Source organism: Scyliorhinus canicula, chromosome 16 (genome assembly GCF_902713615.1).
Source record: "Scyliorhinus canicula chromosome 16, sScyCan1.1, whole genome shotgun sequence".
Taxonomy (NCBI): Eukaryota; Metazoa; Chordata; class Chondrichthyes; order Carcharhiniformes; family Scyliorhinidae; genus Scyliorhinus; species Scyliorhinus canicula.
The window spans coordinates 9,025,185-9,048,161 of NC_052161.1; the positions used below are offsets into that span (position 1 = coordinate 9,025,185).

A 22,977-nucleotide genomic window follows, 5' to 3' on the forward strand; every position below is an offset into this window, starting at 1 on the left:
CTGGCCAATCTTGGAAGATTGGGAACACTATTCCGGTAAGTGGGCTGGTGACATCTCGCTTCGGCTATAGCGGTTGCTGAAAAGTCCAGGCCCAAAACTATGGTCATTACAGACCATTTCTTTTCAGCTAAAACAGGCACCAGAACCACACTCTGCAAAAGAGGCCTAATGTGTGCTTAGCGGTCAACATGCACACCTGGAAAATGGCCCCACCCAATTGCTGGGCTTTTGTGAGGGATTCTGGGGCCCCAGAAATACCAAAAACAGATTGTAATATGTAAAGAGATGGGGTAGCAAGGTGGCGCTGTGGTTAGCCCTACTGCCTCACGGCGCCGAGGTCCCAGGTTCGAACCCGGCTCTGGGGCACTGTCCGTGTGGAGTTTGCACATTCTCCCCGTGTTTGCGTGAGTTTCGCTCCCACAACCCAAAAGATGTGCAGGGTAGGTGAATTGGCCACGCTAAATTGCCCCTTCATTGGGAAAAATGAATTGGACACTCAAAATGTATTTTTAAAAGGTACTATGTAAAGAGAAAGAGAGTAAATAAAGTAAACATCGGTCCCTTAGTAACAACGGGAGAAATAATCACAGGGAGTGAGGAAAGAGTGGAGCCACTGTGTCTATCTACACAATAGACGACCCAAGTTCCGTACCTGAAATAGACGTTAAACTAGGGGCTAAAATAGGTGAGGAAATTAATATCCACAGAGGTGAAGTACAAAAGAAATTAAGGCACTAAAATACGATAAATCCCCAGGGTCTGCTGGTCTACACTGTAAGGGTTCGAAAAGAATAAACTGCAGAGATTGTGGATGTGCTTTGCTAGCTATGATTTTCCAAAATTCCTTAGATTCACAAATGGCCAAACTAGGTTGGAAATTGGCAACTGCTCCATTGCTTTTCAAGGAAGAAGGGAGAGAGAAAACAGTGAACTGCAGGCCATTTAGCTGAACATCAGTTGTTGTGAAATTGCTGGAATCTATTGGTTAGTAAATCTTAACAATGCACTTAGAAAAGCATTGTATAATTATTGATCAATGGAAATCCTCTTTTTACTAAAGGTTTTGGGCTGGATTCTCTGTCCCGTCGCACCAGATATCTGGTTCAGCACGCCGGCGGGATGCTCCGTTTCGCCGTCTGGTCAATGGGGTTCCCCATTGTGGGGCAGACCCACGCCATCGGGAAACCCCCCGGGCTGCCGGCAAAATGGAGCATCCCGACGGCGGAGAATTCAGCCCTATAATCATAGATTATCATAGAATTTACAGTGCAGAAGGAGGTCATTCGGCCCATCGAGTCTGCACCGGCTCCTGGAAAGAGCACCCTACCCAAGGTCAACACCTCCACCCTATCCCCATAACCCAGTAACCCCACCCAACACTAAGGGCAATTTTGGACACTGAGGGGCAATTTAGCACGGCCAATCCACCTAACCTGCACATCTTTGGACTGTGGGAGGAAACCGGAGCACCCGGAGGAAACCCACGCACACACGGGGAGGATGTGCAGACTCCGCACAGACAGTGACCCAAGCCGGGAATCGAACCTGGGACCTTGGAGCTGTGAAGCAATTGTGCTATCCACAATGCTACCGTTCTGCCCTAACTATAGGGAAATCCTGCCTGACAAATTTCTTGGCGTTTTTTGAGCATGGCTATCTGTGTGAAGTTTGCACTTTCTCCCCGTGTCTGCGTGGGTTTCCTCCGGGTGCTCTGGTTTCCTCCCACAGTCCAAAGATGTGCGGGTTAGTAGAGTAGATAAAGAGGAAACAGTAGATGTAGTATACCTGGATTTACAAAAGGCATTGGATAAGGTGCATCACCAATATTTAATAGGTGAAATAAGTGCTCATGGAATTTGGAGTAATATGGATAAAGGATTGCTCAATGGATAGAAAACAGAAAGTGGGCGTAAACCGGGGCTTTTTCCAGTGGGCGGGCAGTGGACAGTGGAGTGTTGCAAGGATCAGGGCTGGGGCTCAGCTATTTACAACCCATATTGATGGCTTAGGAGAGACAGAGAGTGAGATATCTAAGTTTGTTGGTGATACCAAGCTAGTTGGAAAGGTGAGCTGGGGAGGGAGACACAGAGAGGCTGTAGGCGAGTGTGCAATAAATTAGCAGATGGAGTATATATAAATATATATGGAAGTGTGAAGTTACTCACTTTGGTAGTAAGAATAAATAGGCAGATTATGTTTTGAAAGATGATAGTCTTGTGCGTGCAGGTTCCATTAGACTTGTGTCTGTGTGCTTGTACGAGGAATGTAGAAAGTTAGCAGGTAGGCGCAACAAGCAATTATTGCAAGGGGACTGGCGTATAGGATTAAAGAAGTCTTGCGACAATTATACAGGGTTTTCGTGAGACCACACCTGGAATAGTGTCCCCAGTTTCAGCCTCCACCTTTAAGGAAAGTTATATTTGCATTGGAGACGGTACAGTGAAGATTCATTAAATTGGGCCTTGGGATGAGGGGGTTGTCCCGTGCTCAGAGTTTGAGTCAATTGGGTTTATACCCTCTGGCGTTTAGAAGGTTGAGAGGTGATCTCATTACAACCTACAAGATTCTGAAGGGCTTTCACAAGGCGAACGCTTAAAGGTTGTTTCCATTGGTCGGGGAATCTAAACCCCAGGGGGCATTATAGTCTCAGGATTATTATCGGTTGATCATTGAGGACTGAGATGAGGGGAAATCTCTGCACTCGAAGGTTTGTGAATCTTTGTAATTGTCTATCCCAGAGGGGTATGGATTCTCCATCGTTGAGTATATTTAAGGCTGGGATAGGCAGATCTTTGGTCTCTCCGGGAATTAAGGGATATGGGGAGGAGGCAGGAAAATGGTGTTGAAGCTTAAGATCAGCCGTAGTCATAACGAACGGTGGAGCAGGCTTGATGACTCCTGCTCCAACTTCCTTGGCTCTCACATTCCTTTCAGGCACAAAATCCCGGCGGGAAAAGAGTTCCAACCTCGATCATAGATCAAAGGAAGCGGCTTCTAAAGTTTTCACAAAAAGGTAGTAAGCCTGCGGATTGGCAGCATTTCAAAAGTCAGCAAAGGGGAACTCGAAAAGCGGTAAATAAAAAGGAAACAGAAGATGAAAGTAAATCAGCAAGGAGCATAAAACGGGCTTCTAAGAAGAAACTTAGCAAAGATAAACATAGAACATACAGTACAGGAGGCCATTCAGCCCATCTGCACCGACCCACCCCAATAACCCCTCCTAACCTTTTTTTTTTGGTCACTAAGGGCAATTGCTCATGGCCAATCCACCTAACCTGCACATCTTTGGACCGTGGGAGGAAACCAGAGCACTTGGAGGAAAACAAACGTGGGTCTGTTACATACAGAGACAGGAGAATTTACAATGAGGAATAAGGAAATGGCAGAGAAACAAATCAATTACTTTGGCCAAAATTTTCCCGCCATTCCCGCCAGCAGGATTTTCCCGTCCCGCCAATGGTGACCCCCTGGACCTGGCGATCTTCATGTCAGAGTTTTAAACGGGGTGATTGTAGAGAATGGTTGGTGACAGATTCTGGAATGGTTTGGCTATGGATAATTTACAAAAAGAACAAAGCTCGAATGTATTGAACAAAGTGTGTTGTACTGTTAGATATGATTCTGTGATTGGGCAGCAGTCGCCGAACAATCCTGAGTGTGCTAACAGCTACACAAATACCCAGTTTGCGATAATCAATCCCGGTCCATAACGTGGCTCATTTACCTGTGCCAGAAATGACATACATTCATATGCAGGGACCCGTTTTCTGCAAACTAGAGTAATATGGTCAAGCCGTCTGAATTACCCAGGAACTTGGGGAGCCTATAGTTCCCCATTGCTTTCTTCATGGCAAAGCCCTGGGCAATCAGAGCCTACTTACCAACCAATAAGCACCCTTTTCTCCTGTAGTATGAATTGTTGTGACCATTTGAAATTTGGCATTCTTGTGTTTGTCCTAATGAGTGCAAGATGAAAGGCTCCTATGTCTCTCTTTCCAGCAATACACTCACACACGCACACACACAAATACAGATGCCTGCACAGAGAAACACATATAAAAATACATACATGTGCAGATGTACAAACCTCTATATCTTTCCTTATTCTCAAATGGGCCATTCTATCTGACACTAGCTGAAGTCTAATGGGTCTTTTCTGTTACCTTATCCCTGAATCCCATTTGTGGAATATGGCATCGGACAGCTGCATCTTCTTCATGATTGCAGTTCCCATCGATCGCCTCCTGGAAGCTGCAGTCCGTGATGGACGCCTCAAAGCCGGTGCAAGTTACTCGACTCATGTGGATGGGGCCCACACCTGCAACAGGCCACAAAGAACACAGCGTTGGCCAATATTAGACTCTCAACTCAGGGCTCGCATTTATAATCCAGAAAAAGTGGGTTCAAATCGCACCAGTTTCCCTCGGGGGCGGGGGGTGGGGAGGGGCGGGGGGGGGGGGGGGATTTGGGGAGATCCTCCCCATGGCAACGCTGACTGTGGCCCCGCCCAGGCATGAAAACAGGGATTGTAGGAACGCTTGTTGCACTGGACCCTGATCTGCCACAGGAAAACCCCAGTCGGGCTCCATGATCCATGTTTAACAAGCTTCCAATGAGCCCAATTGGCTGCCCGCCCCGCGCGACTAGTCGGCCATCCTGGGCCCCAAACCCGCGGCAGGCAAAATTGCTGACACCGGAGTCACCCAGCGCTCCTGGGGTACAGCCTCGTAACTTTCAGGACCCACCCAAATCCCCTCATGATTTCTGCAGGGCCTGGAAACTCAGTCCATTGAATCTCACAGCACAGAAGGAGGCCGTTTGGCCTACGCCCAATACATTTCTTCCTCAAAGAGGGCTCATTAAGGCAAGGACATGAGAAACAGGACACGTCTTTCAAAGAATCCTGACAGGCCGAATGACTACTTTCGGTGAAGTTTCATTAACCAGGAGGAAAAGGCTGGGGGGATTACAGAACAAGTATCCTGGAAGTAGAGGTGACAAAACAGAAGAATAGATGTCACGTATGGAGCTAGAGATAATCAAGAACAAATATCCTCCCTTCCCGCAGATATGAAACTATTTATTTCCTTGGAGCTTTGTATCTTCTATTATTTCTGGGATTTTCACTTAAGACTGCGTGGCAAAACTTGGTTCCAACTCCATCTACAAGTTTGCTGACGATACGATCACAGTGGGCCGGGTCTCGAATAACGACGAGTCAGAATACAGGAGGGAGATAGAGAACCTAGTGGCGTGGTGTAGCGACAACAATCTCTCCCTCAATGCCAGCAAAACTAAAGAGCTGGTCATTGACTTCAGGAAGCTAAGTACTGTACACACCCCTGTCAGCATCAACGGGGCCGAGGTGGAGATGGTTAGCAGTTTCAAATTCCGAGGGGTGCACATCTCCAAAAATCTGTCCTGGCCCACCCACGTCGACGCTACCACCAAGAAAGCACAACAGCGCCTATACGTCCACATGAAACTAAGGAAATTCGGCATATCCACATTAACCCTTACCAACTTTTACAGATGCACTATAGAACGCATCCTATCGGGCTGCATCAGAGCCTGGTATGGCAACTGCTCGGCCCAGGACCGCAAGAAACTTCAGAGAGTCGTGAATGTGGTGAATTATACTGTATTGTAATTCACACTGTATTGCATTGCATTATAATGTCCTTGTGGGCTCTGTATTTGAGCCGTTGTGCGGCTCTACCCATTGTGGGAGATGAGGAGCTTGTACAGGGCTCCACCCTTGGCTCCGCCCATGGCTCCTCCCACTACCGGAAGTATAAAGTGCTGCAGCCGTAAGCCTGCTCTCAGTTCCTCTGGTCGCAGGCAGGCTCAGTTGTAAGACTATTAAAACCACAGTTTACTTCCAATCGTGTCTCTAGTGAATTTTTTTTTTTAAATTTAGATTACCCAATTATTTTTTCCAATTAAGGGGCAATTTAGCGTGGCCAATCCACCTACTCTGCACATTTTTGGGTTGTGGGGGCGAAACCCACGCAGACACGGGGAGAATGTGTAAACTCCACACGGACAGTGACCCAGAGCCGGGACCGAACCTGGGACCTCAGCGCCGTGAGGCGGTTGTGCTAACCACTAGGCCACCGTGCTGCCCTGTGTCTCTAGTGAATTGATGGTCACATCAGTGAATACCGCCCAGTCCATCACACGAACCTGCCTCCCATCCATTGACTCCATCTACACCTCCCGCTGCCTGGGGAAGGCGGGCAGCATAATCAAAGATCCCTCCCACCCGGCTTACTCACTTTTCCAACTTCTTCCATCGTGCAGGAGATACAGAAGTCTGAGAACACGGACGAACAGATTCAAAAACAGCTTCTTCCCCACTGTCACCAGACTCCTAAATGACCCTATTATTGACTGACCTCATTAACACTACACCCTATATGCTTCATCCGATGCCAATGCTTATGTAGTTACATTGTATACCTTGTGTTGCCCTATTATGTAGTTTCTTTTATTCCCTTTTCTTCCCATGTACTTAATGATCTGTTGAGCTGCTCGCAGAAAAATACTTTTCACTGTACCTCGGTACACGTGACAATAAACAAATCCAATCCAATCCATGATGCACAATGTAATGATTTATCGTAGAATCCCTACAGTGCAGAAGGCGGCCATTCAGCCCATCGAGGCTTCATCGACCCTCTGAAAGAGCAGCCTACCTCGGCCTAACCCCCATCCCGCCCAATCCCCGTAACTCCACCCAACTGTTGGCCAGTAAGGGGCAATTTAGCACGGCCAATCCAGCCAACCTGCACATCTTTGGACTGTGGGAGGAAACTGGAGCCCCCCGGAGGAAACCCACGAAGACACGGGGAGAACGTGCAGACTCCGCACAGGCAGTGACCATTCACCACGGCACGCTGCCTCTCCAGCAGTGAGTTTGGTGTGCGAGGTTACAGCCATTCAGGAGCTCAGTTGACACCTCTCCCCATTTTTATTTTTATTTCCAATAAGATCGGTGAATGGCTTCTCTGCTCCTCTTGTTGCTATGGTGATCGGGGTTGGGATTAGATCAGAAGACCCCCCCCCCCTCTCTTGCTATGCTTCATACTGTGAAAAGCTGAAAGAGCAGGTTTAGTTGAATGTCCCACCTCCCACACTGCAGTGCTCAGTTAGCAATGTCAGCCTGGATTAAGCAATCATGTTCTGCAGTGGGACCTGAGCCCAATAACAACTGATTCTGGGCCTGGAATGTTATAAAGTGAGTCAAGATGCTACTCAACCTACTCCCTCGCTGCTCATACTCGCAATGGCAAAGAAAAGCCAATATGTCAGTGGAACAGCTGGTGCATCGCTGGCAGGTGATAGGTGCACGCAGAAAGGGCTCTACCTCACTCAGAATTTACAACGATAAAATGGCAACCATCTTTACAACTAGAGCCAGGAACCCGTGCATCTTGGCCACAGTGGCAACTTCCTTGCCGGGTGAGACGATGGTTTATGCCCTGGTGGCCAACTCTGCGTTAAGCATCGACTGGTGCCACTCTGACACTGCCAGTCTCTGCCACACTTGCTGCACAGGAAGATGGTGGGCTGAGAAGGTGTACGATTTGCTGACCTTTGCCTCCTCTGGGCCCTCTTCTCACCCAGTTTCCTCTTCCAATGACCTTCCAAACAGTCAAGCACCCCCACGGCCATCCGCAGGCGTCTCCCAGTTATCACTGTCAACGTCTGGCATCTTCACACCTTGCTTGCAGCCGTCCTTCTGGCAGAGGTATGGGTACCCAGGGGAACCTGACATCATCCAGAAGGTCTTTGGTTATACGGCCATTATCTACCTGATGAACGTGGCCAAGACCATGTAGATGTCATTGGCTTAGCAGGGAGAGTATGCTCCATGACCTCCGAGTTGGTGACCTTGTCCTGCCAAGAGATGCCGAGGGTGCGTCTGAGACAGTGACGGGTGCCACGGTTTTCAACTTCACAGCCTTGACCAAAGTAATTGGCGCAGATGTACCATCAGAAAAGCTTCAGCATTTTTGAAACAACGCCGTAATCCAGTTAATTCCTGCTGGGGCAATGCATTCTGATTTGCACCCACAGATTGGGTAAGCCCAGCTCCGCACCCACTTGGCAAAACATAAACACAAAACCGTTTTGTCGACCTTCCCTACCGCCTGAGCCCACCCCTGATCCATCAATCCATCACAGGCACGCCAATTCAGGTTTCCATTCTCTAAAGGTGGAGGGAATCACACTTTTCAGCGGGATCCAGGAATGCTTCGGATACATCAATCATCAAAAGCTTGTGCATTTGGATTTGTTTATTGTCACGTGTACCGAGGTACGGTGAAAAGTATTTTTCTGCGAGCAGCTCAAGCAGATCATTTAGTACAAGAAAGGAAATAGGGCAACACAAGGTACACAATGCAAATACATAGCCACCAGCATTGGGTGAAGCATACGGAGTGTAGTATTAATCAGTGGAGAAGATGTGCGAAGGGATCAGATCAGATCAGTCCATAAGAGGGTCGTTTAGGAGTCTGGTGACAGTGGGGAAGAAGCTGTTTTTGAATCGGTTGGTGCGTGTTCTCAGACTTCTGTATCTCCTGCCCGATGGAAGAAGTTGGAAGAGTGAGTAAGCCGGGTGGGAGGGGTCTTTGATTATGCTGCCCACTACCCCAAGGCACTAGGAGTTTTAGAAGGAGTCAATGGATGGGAGGCAGGTTCGTGTGATGGACTGGGCGGTGTTCACGACTCTCTGAAGTTTCTTGTGGTCTTGGGCCGAGCAGTTGCCATACCAGGCTGTGATGCAGTCAGATAGGATGCTTTCTATGGTGCATCTGTAAAAGTTGGTAAGGGTTAATGTGGACATGCCAAATCTCCTTAATTTCCTGAGGAAATATAGGCGCTGTTGTGCTTTCTTGACGGTAGCGCCAATGTGGGTGGACCAGGACAGATTTTTGGTGATATGCACACCTGCAATTTGAAGCTGTCAACCATCTCCACCTCGGCACCGTTGATGTAGGTAGGGTTACGAAACTTTGTTGAAGTCAATAACCAGCTCTTTAGTTTTGCTGGCATTGAGGGATAGATTGTTGTCGCTGCACCACTCCACTAGGTTCTCTATCTCCCTCCTGTATTCTGACTCGTCGTTATTCGAGATCCGACCCACTACGTTCGTGTCATCAGCAAACGTGTAGATGGAGTTGGAACCAAATTTTGCCACGCAGTCGTGTGTGTGTATATAACAGTCGTGTACGTGTATTTACATCGAGCCCAAAATGCTGTGCGGAGCACAATCACTGCCCCAGAGCCGTGCTGGGGAGAAATACGTAAATGTGAGCAGTTCTTTCTTGAACCCAGCTAAGGGGGAGAATTAGGCCTGGGAATTGTCTGCAGTTTTATGATTCAGCAGCAGCATGTCAAACAGCAGAGTTATTACTCAGTCACTCTGAAGCTCCCAGCGAGCATGCTGTCACTGGGAAAATATGAACACTTTGATTTTTCTCAAACAGAAAATCTGACACCGACCCACCAAATTAGGACAGGTGGCTGAAAGACCTGGTAACAGAAGCAGTTTTTAAGGAGGGAAAGGTGGGGGAAGAGGAGGAAATTCCAGAGTTTAGGACTATTAATCTTTCAGTCAAATAGTTTATAGCTCCATAATGGGTGTGATAAAAATCAATCAAATGGCCTCTGTTTTTTTTGGCTTTTTTCTGTATAAGAAATAAACCAAGTTGTACAGACAGTAGCAAAGAAAAACAGTCAACTGGCTACAGGGCAAAGCATTCATTTTGTACGTTCATTCCACAAATTAATCCATGGAAATATTGTATTCACCATTCCCCATGACCCTGTCAATGCCAAGGTCTTCAGTGGCATTGCTGTCTCGGAGGTTTTTCTATTATTTTATCTCCTCACAACTGCCAGGTAACCAATCAAAATCTGGGCTATTGTGAGGGGGGATGTTCTGGGATGGTGTCAGATGCCGTCCATTACTGGGAGAGCTTTAAACAATGCACCTCCCATCAGAACCTTTACTATTGCAAACAGGCGGAAGATCAAACCGTTCCCCGGCCAATGTCTTTTCCCCACACCAAAGAAACGAGGGGGTCCCTGCCTCCCCCACCCCAAGACATTGCGACTTACTCGGGGGCAGGGGGGGGGAAATCCGCCCTACCCTCCGTGGCAAACCGGGTTCCGTGTCAAACATTAACGTGGCGTTACAAGGTGGGGAATGTGGAGTGTAAAGGCAACGTGAACTCACCGACAATAGTGGATGGTGGGCAGGGGGTGGGGTGGATCCCACCTCACTCTTTTCAGGAAGGATTCCAGGCCACAGTGATCGAAGGAGGAGGACATGGGGGGGGGGGGGGGGGGGGGCTTCTGGCATCAACAGCAAGGGCGGGGGGGGGGGGGGGGGGGGGGGCTAACCTTCATGATTCCTCGATCATGAATGAGCGACCCTCCCTTCCCCCTATGAACTTGCAAGAAACTCCGGGTGGGTTTTGCTTGTTCCACTGCCCGCATGGTGTGCCCCCACCCCCCTCTCCGTTACTACCCAGATCGCGGCTTCAATTGGCAGAGGGGTGGGTGCCTGCCCATGGGCCTTACTGCCACAGCCTTAATCAGCTGGAGGTGGGAGGATAGCGGGGCCCCCACCTCCCTGTCTGATGTCGATGCCCCTTGCCACAAAACCCACCACAGGGCAGGGCACAAGATTCTGCACCCAGTGCCAGTACTGAGAGAGAGCTGCATCGCCAGGGGTTTAAGACTTGAGGTTAAGCCAAGGCCCTGTCCACCCTCTTAGTTGAATGTGAAAATCCTCCGGCACTGCTCTGAGACGACAGGGGGGTAATCCCTGTTCTGACCTGGCCAATATTCATCCTTCAACCAACATCACTGAAACGGCTGATGTGGCCGTTGTCATATTGCCGTCTGTACCAGTTTGCTGTGTGCAAACTGGCTGCTGTATGTCCGCCATTATTACAACAGTCCCTACACTTTATTGATTGTAAAGCATTTTGCAACATCATGGGATCACGAAAGACGCTGTACAAATTCAAACGCCTTCTTGGCTTTTCCAGGACAGGGCCTTGAGATAGAAGGCAGAGCTGCAAGTAATAAACGGCCAATCGTCGACGCAATCAAGAGGCAGCCGGAACGGTCAACGAGGGAGAGAGGAATGAGAAGGAGAGGGGTTGCTGAAGTAAGGCAGACGGAGCGTCGGAAGGAGTGCGGACACTGACTGGCAAAGACCCGTTGGGCAGAAATACGAGTCTTTCCTCTTTGAGTTCAGTGGAGATGGGGAATTCAGCCCGGGACCTATCTGAACCTCAGGGCCCAGCGGCACGTCAGACTGTGCAGATATCCACTTGGACACTGAGGAGCTCCTGCTGGGCATGTTGTTATTGGAAAACGAAGAAGATGTGATTCCAAGTCTGTTTAGCACACTGGGCTAAATCGCTAGCTTTGAAAGCAGACCAAGGTAGGCCAGCAGCACGGTTCGATTCCCGTAACAGCCTTCCCGAACAGGCGCCGGAATGTGGCGACTAGGGGCTTTTCACAGTAACTTCATTGAAGCCTACTCGTGACAATAAGCGATTTTCATTTCATTTCATTTCAAGTCTATCTCACAACGAGAGCTGTGCATAATTCAGATGTGAGCAGGTTAATTGAGGGTGCACAGGCACATAATTAACCAACACCAGAGGAGAACATAGAGCAGGAGGAGGCAGGGGAAAGAACATTTTTAGCGCTACATCAGTGCTTTTCATATTTCTGCTTCATTGATCTGTGTCTTCATGACCAGTCAGCTGGAGATGTGTGACTGCCAAAGAAGAAAGAAAGAGGGAGAAAGCACATGCTTAGGAATAAAGATTACAGAAGAGCCCTGTGGCTTTCTGGATCAAGTGAGTCATTATGAGGAATGCTGTCTTGCCCAGATGCGTTATGGTAATTTAGTTCCCACGGAAAGGTTGCTACAAATTTTTTTGCCCTTTGGTAGACGTACAAGATGACTCCATTAGGAGATCATCAGGATTTTGTTGAGGTTGGTTCATGTGGCATAACCTCCAGTCATTTGATCTCCAGGTTTAAATTGCAGGCACTCATATCCGTTCCAATTCGTTCCAATGTCGCCTTCTGAGTTTTGTTTTTAAATAAAGAAAAGTTTATCATTTTTTTGTCCTCTGCCCCGCTCTTCCCTGTATACTAAACACCGGCCTACAAGACAGGCATGCGGCCTACGCCGTAGGCTCTTGCTGCTGCCGCCAGACAACCAGTGACAAGGGGATGACTCGACTTTGCCCATGTTTTACCCCTTGTTATAACCAGCACGAGGCCTACAGGGATGGATCAATTACCCTGCTCGTGAGCCTCATAGAATAGGAGCTTATTATAAACCAGTTTTCTTTACAGCTCTGTGGCAACTAAACCCATACTGCAGGCAAACACTAGCCATAACGTTAGGTGACCTGGCGGCGAGAAGCTCTGGAGTCACTGCTCCTCTCGGTGTAACTTTGGGGCGAGGTGGGCAGAAACCTCTTGAATGCAGCACTTTGAGCACTGTTTCCGGTCAATTTTCTGGCACGGTTATGGCAGCTGACCGATTGAGCGAACCTCGGAGGGAATTTCCAGTGTGTGCACCATTGCTTTGTTCTACCCGCATTAGAAGCATAGATTGCTCATAAAGGCTTGCAGTGTATTAGTTAGAGTGCTGATCTGTCAGAAAAGAACACGCCTCGGCCAAAATGGGGCAAACATAATAAAAATAATAATCTTTATTATTGTCACAAGTAGGCTCGCATTAACACAGCAATGAAGTTACTGTGAAAATCCCCTAGTCGCCACATTCCGGCGCCTGTCGGGTACACTGAGAGATAATTACCCAATAGACAGAGGTTCAGGACAGCACGGTAGCACAAGTGGATAGCACTGTGGCTTCACAGCGCCAGGGTCCCAGGTTCGATTCCCTGCTGGGTCACTGTCTGTGCGGAGTCTGCACGTTCTCCCCGTGTCTGCGTGGGTTTCCTCCGGGTCCTCTGGTTTCCTCACAGAGTACAAAGACGTGCAGGTTAGGTGGATTGGCCGTGCTAAATTGCCCTTAGTGACCAAAAAGGTTAGATGGGGTTATTGGGTTACAGGGATAAGGTGGAAGTCGGGCGGTGCAGATGGGCCGAATGGCCTCCTTCTGCACTGTATGTTCTATGTTCTTTGTTCATGTCTTTCGGGACCTGTGGGAGGAAACCGGAGCACCCGGAGGAAACCCACGCAGACACGGGGAGGACGTGCGGACTCCGCACAGACAGTGACCCAAACCGGGAATCGAACCTGGGACCCTGGCGCTGTGAAACAACAGTGCTAACCACTGTCCTACTGTGCCGTCCAGAACAGGGGGAATTGGAACAAGGGAAGGGCATTCGGTCCCTTGCATTTTCTCTGTCATTCAATCGGAACGTGGCTGATCTGATCGTCGTCCATTTTCCTACCTGTAACCCCCCCCCCACCTCCATAACCCTTTACCGATCTGGAGAAAGAACGTGACCTGTACATTTCCTGTTTGCTGCTGGATTCATTCAACTTACGACTGAGTGAGAAAACAATCACAATTATATTTAATGAAGGCTCAGAGTGACTTTGTAAAAAGCAGCACTCAAAAACTCCCACTCGCTGACATTTTGCTTGACTTGCCTGATTTGAATCTATTCAGGCACTTATCTGAGACTTTGTCAAATGCTGACAGTTAAGGGACTGTCTTTAAACGCACATACTTAACTTAAATTTACTAATGAGTTGCCTATAAAACACACATACTGTACCATTATGTGACCAGGACTTAAAGGCAGCCACACAGCTACTGAACAACTGCATACACGTATAAATTTAAACTCCGATAAATGTTGGTATCAGACACCGGGCCCTAAATACCAACATGGAAAAGTATACCGACAGTCCCGTTTCCACGGCGATGCCAGCTATTACCACAGCAATTATGCATCTTGAAGGAATGCTGTCCAATAAACAGACGTTATACTTAAGACACAAACAGAGCCATTTATTTTGGAAAGGTTCTAATTAACCGAATACGGATTACAGCTTTCAAATAAGCTGTTTTCTTTCTGAGTGAGGAACTGTTGGCCACATTGCCGATTCTTGGAAAGGCAGAAGCTGGCCATGCGATGCTGGCCGTGGTCAATAATCAAAAAGGAGTCTTTTAGACAGCGAGGGCGGGATTCACCAGCGGGAAATTCCGGGCCCATGCTGGCGCACGGGTTTCCTGTGGCGAGGGGTGCTGTCAGCATTGACAAAGGCGGGACCGGTGCATCCTGCCGGCGGGCTGCCTCCCCTGCCACTAAACACGCGGCAGAGTAATCGGTAAATCCGGCTTGTTGGGCTAGGGCGCTGCATTGGCTCAGTGGCGAACCGACTGATTATCAACCTTGCGCGCCTGTCATTGTCCGCATTCTTTGAGTACTCGGAGCGACCCTTGACCCGATCTGACCCCGGCCCAAACCTTCCAACCCAGACCCACCCAACCTGAAAACCGGCAAGATCCAAAGTCCAGCTCAGGCTCGATCCCGAGGTTGCTGGTTTTGAGACACTGTGCCTGCATTTGAAGGGATGAAAATTACCGGGGAAGGGCAGATGAATCAGTCACGTAGACCCACCAATTAGTCAGCATGGGCACACAATGGGCCAAATGCATTGCGTCACCTAATATTTATCCCTCAGTCAAAATCGCCAAAAGAAATGATCCGCTCGTTATCATATTGCTGCTTGTGCAATCTTGCTGTGCACCAAATGGTTTCTGTGTACCCTACATTACAACAGTAACTGCACTTTAAAAGTACATAATTGCCCATAAAGGAATGAAATTAAAAATGAAATGAAAATCGCTTATTGTCACGAGTAGGTTCAAATGACGTTACTGTGATAAGCCCCTAGTCGCCACATTCCGGCGCCTGTCCGGGGAGGCTGGTACGGGAATCGAACCGTGCTGCTGGCTTGCCTTGGTCTGCTTTCAAAGCCAGCGATTTGGCCCAGTGAGCTAAACAGCCCCCATAACTAGAAAATCATATATAATTTGTATATAAACTGTATGTAAATTGAATATATAAATTGTTTATAAAATGAAAGTTCTTCTTTAACTGGGAGCAATAGATACATGCATAGTATGGCCATTTAGGGATTCAGAGAAACTAGTATTGAAGAGATGAACCTACCATAGTAGCAGAAATGGCAGGCCACACTCGATGGGCTGAAGCACCCGTTCCTGTCCCTGTGCCCCTTTTGATGACGTCACAACGTTTGGCAACACATAGGCAAAGTGCATTGTGGGGTGTGCTACTGGGCCCCAGGAGCCAAGGTGGGCCCAGAATGGACTTCTGTTCTGTGTTTGCTAACTCACATCAGGCCAGTTTTGGAGATGGTGCAATCAGCCTTAATCCTCGCTAATGAGGCCTTGGCTTCAGGCTCGATGCTCAGTGGCCTCTCCCAGCAGGGTAAGAAGTCTTACAACACCAGGTTAAAGTCCAACAGGTTTGTTTCGAATCACTAGCTTTCAGAGCGCTGCTCCTTCCTCAGGTGAATGAAGAGGTAGGTTCCAGAAACATATATATAGACAAAGTCAAAGATGCAAGACGATATTTTGAATGCGAGTATTTGCATCTAATTAAGTCTACAGGTCCAGACGGAACAACCGGAGAGAGGGATAATCACAAGTTAAAGGGGTGTGAATTAACAGCGCCGCTCCCGATAGCTCCGGGGAAATAAGGAGTCCGGTAATAATAGCTTCATTGAGAATTTGGAGGCAGTTTCGCCAACACTTCGGGTTGGGGGCAGGGTCAAGGGAAATGCCGATTCGGTGGAACCACAGATTTGATCCAAGGGGGTGGGGTGGAAATTTTCAGAAATGGGAAGCGAAGAGGGTTAAGACGCTAAAAGATTTGTTTCTTAGGGGTCGGTTTGCAGGATTGAAGGAGCTGGAAGCGAAGTATGGGCTGGAGCAGGGAGAAATGTTTAGATACATGCAGGTTCGAGATTTTGCCAGAAAGGAGATACAGAGCTTCCCGGAGGAGCCGGCTTCCACGTTGCTGGAGGAGGTCTGACGACAGAGGGACTGGAGAAGGGGGGGTAGTGTCAGCGGTGTACGGAGCTATGTTGGAAAAGGATAAGGCACCACTGGAAGGGATCAAAGCAAAGTGGGAGGAAGAGTTGGGAGAGGATATGAAGGAGAGATTCTGGTGTGAGGTGCTCCGGAGGGTGAACGCCTCCACCTCATGTGCGAGGTTGGGGCTGATACAGCTGAAGGTGGTATATAGAGCGCACCTCACAAGGGCGAGGATGAGCCGGTTCTTTTAAGGAGTAGAAGATGTGTGTGAGCGTTGCGCGGGGTGGGGGGGGGGGGGGGGGGGGGGGGGGGCCCTAATTATGTTCATATGTTTTGGTCCTGTCCCAAGCTAGAGGATTGCTGGAAGGAGGTTTTTAGGATAATTTCCAAGGTGGTGCACGTGAAACTGAACCCGGGAGGGTAAATTTGGGGGTGTCGGACCAGCCAGGGTTGGAAACGGGGGCGGAGGCAGATAGCGTAGGGGGGGGGGGGGGGGGGGGGGGGGGGGGGACCTGTTGGAATTCTTGACTCTTGAGAAGGTTAAGTTTGAACTGAGGGGAAGGGGAGGGGTTCCACAATTCATGAGCGTTATTCATTATGCACTTTCAAGAACTGGATAACATCGAACATTAGTTGGGGGGGATGGGTGGGAGGGTTGGGGGGAAGGGGGGCTGTGTGTATTAAGGGTGACTATGGGTAATCCCTGATTCCTTTTTGTCATTTGTTTATGTAAACATGCGGGCTAATGTTTGGGGTTTGGTGCGAGGACGGGATCGTTGTTATTGATGTGGAGATTTACATATTTGTTGCTGATTATTGTTTATTGTTGGTGGGAGTAAATTTGGGAGAAGATGTGAAAAAGAAGAATAAAAATATTTATTTTAAAAACAGAGGTGTGAATTGTATCAAACCCAGCAGGTGTCAGGAAAGCTGCTAAAGGTCTGGCACGAATAATGACCTCTTCCGCTCTTGGTCAGGTGTGAAAGTACTTACAGCACCAAGAGGCTGGTTTAGCTCATTGGGCTAAATCTCTGGCTTTGAAAGCAGACCAAGCAGGCCAGCAGCACGGTTCGATTCCCGTACCAGCCTCCCCGGACAGGCGCCGGAATGTGGCGACTAGGGGCTTTTCACAGTAACCTCATTGAAGCCTACTCGTGACAATAAGCGATTTTCATTTTCATTTTCATTTCAAGAGAGCCATATCGCAGTATCATCAGGAGATACAGGGAGAAGAAGAACTCAAAGAGAAAATAAATCCTCAATGTTTAGCATAAAGTAAGACTGATGCATAAATTTCCACATAAGTAAGGTTCTCCTCAAGCAGACTATTCCTGCTTCCTTCGTTAATCCATGGTAGCAATAGACCCAACTATTATGTGAAAGCTTCCTGCCACAACACAGGCTATTTTCAGAGAACCCAACATGTTATTTGTTTGCAAAGCAAAAACTTGTCAAGATCCCCAAGAAAAAGGTTTCCTGCACTCCCAGGAAGCAGTTTGCAAAAAGACCACAGAGGTATCCACCCTAGCCAGAAATGGCAATGTGCAGGACAGCACGTGTGCAGTTTTCCAATTCAGTTATCTCACTGTTTTTTGCTGAAGTAGAGGGTGCACATCACCTCCCTGTGTTGTGCAAGGTTGTGTTAAAAGGCGACTGTAGCTTGTGTGGGATGAATGTTTAAGGACAGAGAGTCTATCACACTGAAGACCTTTCCCTTGAAGGAGAATCAGCAGCAACTACAGAGGTGGAGGTTATTGATTTGCGACTTGGAACTATTTCTTTGAGAAACAGAATGGAAGGGACAAGGTTTTGAGAGGCTTTAGCACCCTTCACTCGCCAGGGCAGGACGCGATCGGGTGCACCGTTTTTAAATGCCGCCCCGAACTCGCGACCCCCTTCGGACTCCACACCACGGTCTCCGGACCCCCACCCCCCATGCATCAACTTATCTCGCTTATCGCTCCACCTCGCCCATCTATTAAGAGCAGGGCACCCCCGTGTCTGTACCCTGGCATGGGAAACCTGACACCTGGGAACCTTGGCATTGCCTGGCCAACACCCTGGCTGTGCCCTTGCCAGCCTGGCAGTGACACCTAAACACCGTGGCAGTGTGAGGGTGGCACTGCCAGGGTGCCTGAGTGGCAGTGTCAAGGTGCCCGAGTGACAGCAGGGGTGCCAGGGTACCACCCTGCCCACAGCCCAACCACCCAGGAGTCTCCGATGGCCTGGGAGACTCCCTGCGATCCCTAATACCTGGTCCGCGTTTATGTGGTCCAAAGCTTAACAGCGCCACAGTGAGGTCGCCCAGACACTGGAGAATCGGGCGGTGACATATTTAAATGTTTAGGGCAGCACATAGTGGTTAGCACAATTGTTTCACAGCACCAGGGTCCCAGGTTCGATTCCCGGCTTGGGTCACTGTCTGTACGGAGTCTGCACGTTCTCCCCGTGTGTGCGTGGGTTTCCTCCGGGTGCTCCGGTTTCCTCCCACAGTCCAAATGTGTGCAGGTTAGGTGGATTGGCCGTGATAAATTGTCTCTTAGTGGTGGGTGGGGTTGCTGGGTTACAGGGATCGGGTGGAGATATGGGTTTGGATGGGGTGCTCTTTCCAAGAGCCAGTGCATAATCGATGGGCCGAATGGCCTCCTTCTGCACTGTAAATTCAATGAACATGAATGAAAATCTATGAATTATGAATAAATGAGCGGAATGACTCAATTAAATATGTAAATCTGTATCTCGCCCAGCCACATTGCGATGTCTCGCGAGATCTCGATAGACCTCGCGAGGCATTCCGAGCGTCGCAAATCTCACGAGAGGCCAGACGCTAGATTTAACGGCCTTGTCGTGCCACTGAGTTGGGGATGACGAGGCCATTAGATCGTGCCCAGTGTCATTTCAGAAGAGATGTCAAACTGAGCCACTCTCTGCCCTCTCGGAGGGACATGAAGAATCTGATGAAGCTATCTTGAGGAAGTACAGGGGAGTTCCTCCTTGTGAACTGAACAATATTTATCCCACGACCAACATCACCAAACAATGGGTTATGTGGTGATTATCCCATTGTTAATTTAGCGTTTCGGAAGAACGAGAGAGAGAGACGTCAGAGATCGATGTGACCACAAGAATCTCTGTTGTCTTTATTCACCCAACTAGTCCAACCACACGATTGGCCCTCCTTCATCTCAGCAAGTCTGAAATTGGCCGTATTCACTGACCATGACCGCATGAATAAGATCGAATACATTTAACAAACGCTGAATATTTCATAGCCAGTTATAGAAAATAGTTACTCTTTCAAATAATAATGGCTGCAATTCTCTGGCCGTTTGGATTCTGTTTTCCCGCCAGCACCGCACCCCCACCCATGGCTTTCCTGGCAGCATGGGGACGATTCAACAGGAAATCCCATTGGGTGATTAGCACTGCTACCTCACAGCGCCAGGGATCCGGGTTCAATCCCGGCGTCGGGCGACTGTCTGTGCGGAGTCTGCACGTTCTCCCCTTTCATTCGTGGGTTTCCACCGGGTGCTCCGGTTTCCCCCCACTGTCCCAACATGAGCGGGTTAGGTGGATTGGCCGTGCTAAATTGCCCTTTAGTGTCCACGAGGTGTGGGGTTATAGGGTTGCGGGGATAGGGCGAGGGAGTGGGTCTAGGTAGGGTGCTCTTTCAGAGGGGCGGCGCAGACTCGATGGTCCGAATGGCCTCCTTTTGCACTGTAGGAATTCTACGTGAGCAATCATCAAGCACCCGACTTCACTCGCCCTCGCTTTACGTGCGAATCACTGCAGTCATACCGGTAGGAAAACAAAATACACGGACGAAATCAGCTGAATCTGGCAATCTGCCCGTCGACAACAAAATGGCTGGTTGGCCGCACTCAGAACCTTGATAGGTCGCATGTGGCCCCAGGCCGCAGGTTGGCCACCTCTTACTATCTTTTATTTTTTTTCTTTCAGCAATGTAGGCATCTCAGCTGGACCAACATTTATGGCCCATCCCAAATTGCCCCCGAAAAGGTGTGGGTGAGCCACCTTCTTGAACCACTGCAGCCCGTGTGGGGGAGCTATACCCACAGCGCTGTCTAGGGAAGGAAGTCTGCTTTCTGACACACTTTGGCTGTATGTGCGATTCCCGTCACACACAGCGCAGTAGACTCCGCAATGCTCTCTGAAGTGGCCGAGCAAGCCCCATAGTTGCCTCAAACCTTCTAGGGGCAACTAGGGATGGGCAATCAAAACCAATCTCGCCTGCAACGCCCACAGCCCGTGAATGAAAATAAATAAAAATGTAAAAGACCAGTCTGAAAAGTCATGCAAAACATCCGACTGCCTTACGTCTCCCAACTGTTCTGTATCACCCCTGAATTTTCAAACCCAACAGAGCAGGTCTATTTAAAGGGAGTGGGTGTCAGTGTTAGGCAAGACGTTAACATTTCTACAGCTGCTAATCCTGCCCAGTGATTGAATTGTTTGATGTGGGTTTTCTGTTTTGATTCTGTGGGATACAGGCTGTCTTTAAATCCCTCAGTGAACCTTTAATTTCGGCCGACAGAACATCGTTGTAACTTTCTGAAACTGGGTTGTGCCAAGTGAGGCAGCGCTGTTTCACACGTCTGCGGCGCCATTTTCAGGGCGGTGGAGTTTCCCTTCCCGCCTGGCAAACGCTGACTGCCGCGCAGTGATTTTGACTTGCCATCAATTAATCACAAGACGAGCAGTGAACGAAACTGAGGCTTTAATAAGCTGAACAGAAAGCCTCCTGGCCTCTGACCCCAAACTGGGGCACGGCTGGAGGTCAGCCACCTTTATACCGAGCCCGGGGGGAAGCGGAGCCATCAGGCAGCGGTTTACCACAATACAATACAATAAGGGCAGTACGGTAGCATGGTGGTTAGCATAAATGCTTCACAGCTCCAGGGTCCCAGGTTCGGTTCCCGGCTGGGTCACTGTCTGTGCGGAGTCTGCACGTCCTCCCCGTGTGTGCGTGGGTTTTCTCCGGGTGCTCCGGTTTCCTCCCACAGTCCAAAGATGTGCGGGTTAGGTGGATTGAACATGCTAAATTGCCCGTAGTGTCCTAAAAAGTAAGGTTGGGGGGGGGTTGTTGGGTTACGGGAATAGGGTGGATACGTGGGTTTGAGTAGGGCGATCATTGCTCGGCACAACATCGAGGGCCGAAGGGCCTGTTCTGTGCTGTACTGTTCTATGTTCTATGTTCTATATAATATACTAACAGTGGTTTACCACATTAACCCCTGTTAAAAAGAGTCCAGCGGGGGTGAAGTGGACTTAAAGGTCACGTCTGTCGGGGGCCTTGACCTTCCGCCGTGATCGCCTCACTCCCGGCTGTGGTGTGGGCACCGGTGTCGAGACCTGTGCATCCGGGAGCATGGTGTCCTCTTCTTCACCCAGTCGTTGAGTCGGTGGAGGGGGGGGGGGGGGGGGGGCGGTATAGGGATGGGGGTGGTGGTGATGGTCGCTGGGGGGCCTGCGAGTGCCAAATCCCGAAGTAACCGGGTAGTGGTGGAGGGAGAAGGTGTAGGGTTGGAGGTGGTGGTGATGGTTGCTGGGGAACCTGCCGGTGCCAAATCCCAGAGGGAGACTATGTCCTGCCACCCGTCATGATGTGCCACATAGGCATATTGTGGGTTGGCATGGAGGAGCAGGACCTTCTCGACGAGGGGATCCAATTTATGACCCCTCTCATGCTTCCGGAGGAGGATGGGCCCTGGGACTGTCAGTCAGGACGGGAGCGAGACCCCGGAGGTTGACTTCCTCAGGAAGGCAAACATACGTTCGTAAGGGGTCTCATTGGTGGCAGTGCACAGGAGCAACCGGATGGAGTGGAGCACATCGGGAAGGACCTCCTGCCAGCGGGAGACTGGGAGACTTCTGGACCATAGGGCCAGAAGGACGGCCTTCCAGACCATCGCGTTCTCCCTCTCCACCTGTCCGATGGCCCGGGGGTTGTAGCTGGTCGTCCTGCTTGAGGCGATGCCCTTGCTGAGCAGGAACGGACACAACTCGTCACTCATGAAGGAGGAGCCCCGATCGCGATGGATGTAGGTGGGAAACTGAACAAGGTGAAGAGACTGTTCAGGGCCTTGATGACAGTGGCAGAGGTCATGTCAGGGCACGGGATGGCAAAGGGGAATCGTGAGTACTCGTCAACAACGTTGAGGAAGTACATGCTACGTTCAGTGGAGGGGAGGGGCCCTTTGAAGTTGATGCTGAGGCGCTCAAAGGGATCGGAGGCCTTTACCAGGAGCGCTCTGTCTGGCCGATAGAAGTACGGTTTGCACTCCGCGCAGACCTGGCAGTCCCTGGTCATGATCCTGATCTCCTCGATGGAGTAAGGCAGGTTGCGAGCCTTGATAAAATGAAAAAAACGGGTGACCCCCGGGTGACAGAGGTCATTGTGGAGGGCCCGAAGTCGGTCTTCTTGTGCGTTGGCACATGTAACGCGGGATAGGGCATCTGAGGGCTCAGAGATGGGGGAGAACATAGAGCTTAAAGTTAGTGTACTCTACGCCTTGTACCGAAAGGGTCGCGACACAGTACCCCCAGATTTCTACGGAATGGGATCCGGAAGCCAGGGAGATTTTCTGGGTCGTGGGTAAATTTGAGAGGGAGCAGCCCCTTACCGTATCTGGGTGGATAAAGCTGATTGTGCTCCCGGAGTCGTGAGGCAGGCCGTCTCGTGCCCATTGATCCGGATGGTCATCATGGATTTTGTGAGGTGATGAGGTTGAGACTGGTCGAGCGTGATGGAGGCGAGCTTCGGAAGGTGATGGGTGGGCCGGTCAGAGGTAGCGGCGGCCAGTGTACGACCGGGTGAGCAGGGCTCCCAGGAGGCTGCGGAGTGGTCCCAAGATGGTGGCCCC

The 22,977-nt window shown here is 49.6% G+C and overlaps 1 protein-coding gene across 2 annotated transcripts in view; it reads right to left on the reverse strand.

Moving 5' to 3' along the window:
• loxl4 (lysyl oxidase-like 4) overlaps positions 1-22,977 on the reverse strand; it is a 149,529-nt gene that overhangs the window by 45,853 nt on the left and 80,699 nt on the right. Inside the window, exons 1-2 of one of the 2 annotated variants that reach the window (XM_038773152.1) lie at positions 4,746-4,833; positions 4,164-4,318 (exon numbers count right to left, since the gene is read on the reverse strand). In XM_038773152.1, the coding sequence (XP_038629080.1) occupies positions 4,164-4,301 (138 nt within the window). In that variant the 5' untranslated portion in view covers positions 4,302-4,318; positions 4,746-4,833. Of the gene's footprint in view, positions 1-4,163; positions 4,319-4,745; positions 4,834-22,977 lie in introns of those variants that run through there. The other variant, XM_038773151.1, reaches the window with a different exon arrangement.